At 44.3% G+C, this 4,183-nt stretch overlaps 1 protein-coding gene across 2 annotated transcripts; it reads right to left on the bottom strand.

Annotated features, from left to right (window-relative positions):
- Positions 1 to 4,040, bottom strand: LOC115150431 (protein canopy homolog 2). Of its 2 annotated transcripts, none has more exons than XM_029693717.1 (6): positions 3,930 to 4,040; positions 3,534 to 3,639; positions 3,268 to 3,383; positions 1,312 to 1,509; positions 928 to 1,024; positions 1 to 760 (listed from the first exon to the last, which is right to left on the bottom strand). In XM_029693717.1, the coding sequence occupies exons 2-6, from the start codon at positions 3,637 to 3,639 to the stop codon at positions 717 to 719; spliced, it is 561 nt and encodes a 186-aa protein (XP_029549577.1). In that variant the 5' UTR covers positions 3,930 to 4,040; the 3' UTR covers positions 1 to 716. The 2 variants fall into 2 exon arrangements, with proteins under 2 accessions (XP_029549577.1, XP_029549576.1); XM_029693716.1 differs by having other exon boundaries at positions 3,847 to 3,936.
- Between the last annotated feature and the right edge of the window lie 143 nt (positions 4,041 to 4,183).

Below are 4,183 nucleotides of genomic sequence, written 5' to 3' on the forward strand. Positions count from 1 at the left end.
TCCAGATTGTTGTAGAAATATATTTCCATCAAAGTATGAAAATAGATGACCATGACAAAAGATGAATACACAAACTAGAAGAGGAATGGGAGTTGCTAGAGAAAGTATAAATCAAACATTTCATTCATTCACAGGATACAATTAATCAAAGCAACAAGCACAGCAATCATGTTGAACAATCTAACTACTGTTACAGAATTTGATTCACCATCTGCTTCAAGAGTAAGCTTGAGAACATTTAAACTCCTGAAATCATCCAGTGATACCATTTTTGCCCCCATTTCTACAACCGTCTGTTAGAAATAACTATAAATAGCACCCGCAATTACATCTAAATATGTGTATGCGACCAATACACTTGATTTGAATTCATTGCAGTAATATACACATTACAAGAGTTCTACCCACATCATACACACCTGCATAAGGACAATATAAATTGAGGCACAAAAGCACAAATGTGTGAGAAGTTGTTGTCATGAGTATTCTTAACTGTAGTTGCCCAATAAGTTATACCTTAAATCTTGTGATTAATAGAGCAGATCGAGCTAGTGTGTCGAGTTCTACAATCTTCAACCCCCCCCCCCCCCCCCCAATTCTTGTATTACAGACAGTAATCACCTGGTGCTGGAGCTGCTCTGAATAGTCTGCAGCCCCACTAATGCGATGGAAGGTAGTTGTGTATAAAGCTGAGCTGCGTGAACTGCAGGATGGAATCATAGCTCATCATGAGGGATTTGCAGAGCATGGTCGCAAAGGTCTGCAGAGAAAAACCATCAACGAGTTACATTTTGGTATTGATTTTTCACATTGAATTACAATGAGTCATTCCAAACACAATTTTGTAAAAGGTGTATCCCCAATAGCAGTACATGTAGTCTCTGGTGGTCAATATAATGTATTGGATCAAGTAAGACGGTGGTATACCTGTTCTCTTGCTGCAGAGTTTGTCTTTCACATTGTCTGTTTCATGGGCAAAGAATTCGATGATCTCGTCTTCATATTGTTCAACGATGGTCTCACACTACAGGTAAGACAGAGAAGACAATGGTTAAATAAGATGTAGTGGAGGACACATTTCAGTGAGATGCAGGAGCTTGGAGCCACTGGCTTCAACCTACAGTACAAACATATGGATGTGGAAAGTTTCCACTGCATTGGTATGTTTGTGTGAAAGTTACAAAGATGCAATCAACTCTAGTCATTATCATTCACTACATTAGAGCTTCTAGAATGTCACACTGATTAGCTATAGCGTGTCATCATCCCTAGTCCCTACCATTTGAAAATTAAAACAAAATGGCTACCCACAGCAAATTTCAGGCTGGATGTGACTCTGGAATCCAGTTTAGCCTCTGAGAGGTCCATGGGTTTGCCGTTCCGAGACGTGACCCTCTCATAGGTCTCCCTGCTGGTGGTGGGGTCCAAGCGTTCCCCGTAATCCTTCATCCTCTCACATACCTCCTCCATTAGCTCCAGGAGGTTACCCTCAGAGCGGGCAAGAGGAACCTGGGGGGAACACAATGTTGGTGAGCTCAACAAGAGAGAAAGATGATACCCCTATAATAGTTAACACTGTGACCACACATTACTACACTGCTCAACAAAAATAAAGGGAACACTAAAATAACACATCCTAGATCTGACTGAATGAAATACTTTTTTTTTACATAGTTGAATGTGCTGACAACAAAATCACAAAAATAATCAATGGAAATCCAATTTATCAACCCATGGAGGTCTGGATTTGGAGTCACACTCAAAATTAAAGTGGAAAACCACACTACAGGCTGATCCAACTTGATGTAATGTCCTTAAAACAAGTCAAAATGAGGCTCAGTAGTGTGTGTGGCCTCCACGTGCCTGTATGACCTCCCTACAACGCCTGGGCATGCTCCTGATGAGGTGGCGGATGGTCTCCTGAGGGATCTCCTCCCAGACCTGGACTAAAGCATCCGCCAACTCCTGGACAGTCTGTGGTGCAACGTGGCGTTTGTGGATGGAGCGAGACATGATGTCCCAGATGTGCTCAATTGGATTCAGGTCTGGGGAACGGGCGGGCCAGTCCATAGCATCAATGCCTTCCTCTTGCAGGAACTGCTGACACACTCCAGCCACATGAGGTCTAGCATTGTCTTGCATTAGGAGGAACCCAGGGCCAACCGCACCAGCATATGGTCTCACAAGGGGTCTGAGGATCTCATCTCGGTACCTAATGGCAGTCAGGCTACCTCTGGCGAGCACATGGAGGGCTGTGTGGCCCCCCAAAGAAATTCCACCCCACACCATGACTGACCCACCGCCAAACCGGTCATGCTGGAGGATGTTGCAGGCAGCAGAACGTTCTCCACGGCGTCTCCAGACTCTGTCACGTCTGTCATGTGCTCAGTGTGAACCTGCTTTCATCTGTGAAGAGCACAGGGCGCCAGTGGCGAATTTGCCAATCTTGGTGTTCTCTGGCAAATGCCAAACGTCCTGCATGGTGTTGGGCTGTAAGCACAACCCCCACCTGTGGACGTCGGGCCCTCATACCACCCTCATGGAGTCTGTTTCTGACCGTTTGAGCAGACACATGCACATTTGTGGCCTGCTGGAGGTCATTTTGCAGGGCTCTGGCAGTGCTCCTCCTTGCACAAAGGCGGAGGTAGCGGTCCTGCTGCTGGGTTGTTGCCCTCCTACGGCCTCCTCCACGTCTCCTGAAGTACTGGCCTGTCTCCTGGTAGCGCCTCCATGCTCTGGACACTACGCTGACAGACACAGCAAACCTTCTTGCCACAGCTCGCATTGATGTGCCATCCTGGATGAGCTGCACTACCTGAGCCACTTGTGTGGGTTGTAGACTCCGTCTCATGCTACCACTAGAGTGAAAGCACCGCCAGCATTCAAAAGTGACCAAAACATCAGCCAGGAAGCATAGGAACTGAGAAGTGGTCTGTGGTCACCACCTGCAGAACCACTCCTTTATTGGGGGGTGTCTTGCTAATTGCCTATAATTTCCACCTGTTGTCTATTCCATTTGCACAACAGCATGTGAAATGTATTGTCAATCAGTGTTGCTTCCTAAGTGGACAGTTTGATTTCACAGAAGTGTGATTGACTTGGAGTTACATTGTGTTGTTTAAGTGTTCCCTTTATTTTTTTGAGCAGTGTATGTTTTAAAAACAATGCTGTAGAATCCCAGCCTACAAATAAATAACATTGAATGTGTAAAATAAGGCCAATGAAGGAGCCAGTAGCCCTCAGGTAGTAGCCCTCAGGTACACCTACCTCTCTAATAGACTGGCTACCATCTGGTTTGATTCTAAAGGACCCGGTCTGGATCATTTTGTTAGGATCCACCTGAGATATTGCCCACTCCATCTCATCCACCATGGCCCTACACGCTGATGGACAACAGCGAAATGTTAGGTAGTTTAACGAAGGTATGCAGACCAAAAGTGGATACACAATGTAGAACATAAGGGGGGTTGGGATCAAATTATGAGATTAAACAGAATCTAGTGTTGTAAAATGGTAGAAATCCAAAGACTTACCTCCACATTTGAGATCCTGGCCCTGCCTGGTTCCTTGGCAGTGGTTTACAAGGAGAGCAAGTAGCACACACAGAGCAAGTGATTGTAAGGAATGCCACATCTTCATCTAAGCAAAATTAGAGAGCATGGGAAAAAAACATAGCAAATATACAGAAACAGATCATTTTATCAATATTATAGAGACATGCAAGTCATTTCTCAATGAGTTGTCATAACATTCAGCAGAATTGTTCGGGAACAGTTCTTTTTTCAAGTTCAGGGTTTATAGCTAGCTAATGTAAATCAAAATAAATGAATGGTAAATCACACTCACTGTCCATTCGTGCATGCTACTGTGCTGAACCGTCTCTGACGTGTAGTAAAGACAAAATTCAACATTTAATGATCAGTAATTACCTGTTGTTCGTTAATTTCAGCCACCGCTACAACGATTTGGAAATGTTAATTCCACGCTGTTCAATCGGATTCGGTAAAAACTGGTGACGTTGGCAACGGCAGGGACGCTACCAAGAGGTGTCCAAGTTTATGCCAGAGACACTTAAGACCCAAACCAAATTTAATCAGAGACCCGAAAACATACTTCGATTTCATGGCAAATATCCACCGGTCTTTAATGTAAAAAGTCATACGCATCACAGTCAGGGAAACAT

The sequence above is a fragment of the Salmo trutta genome, chromosome 16 (genome assembly GCF_901001165.1).
Source record: "Salmo trutta chromosome 16, fSalTru1.1, whole genome shotgun sequence".
NCBI classification, from domain to species: domain Eukaryota; kingdom Metazoa; phylum Chordata; class Actinopteri; order Salmoniformes; family Salmonidae; genus Salmo; species Salmo trutta.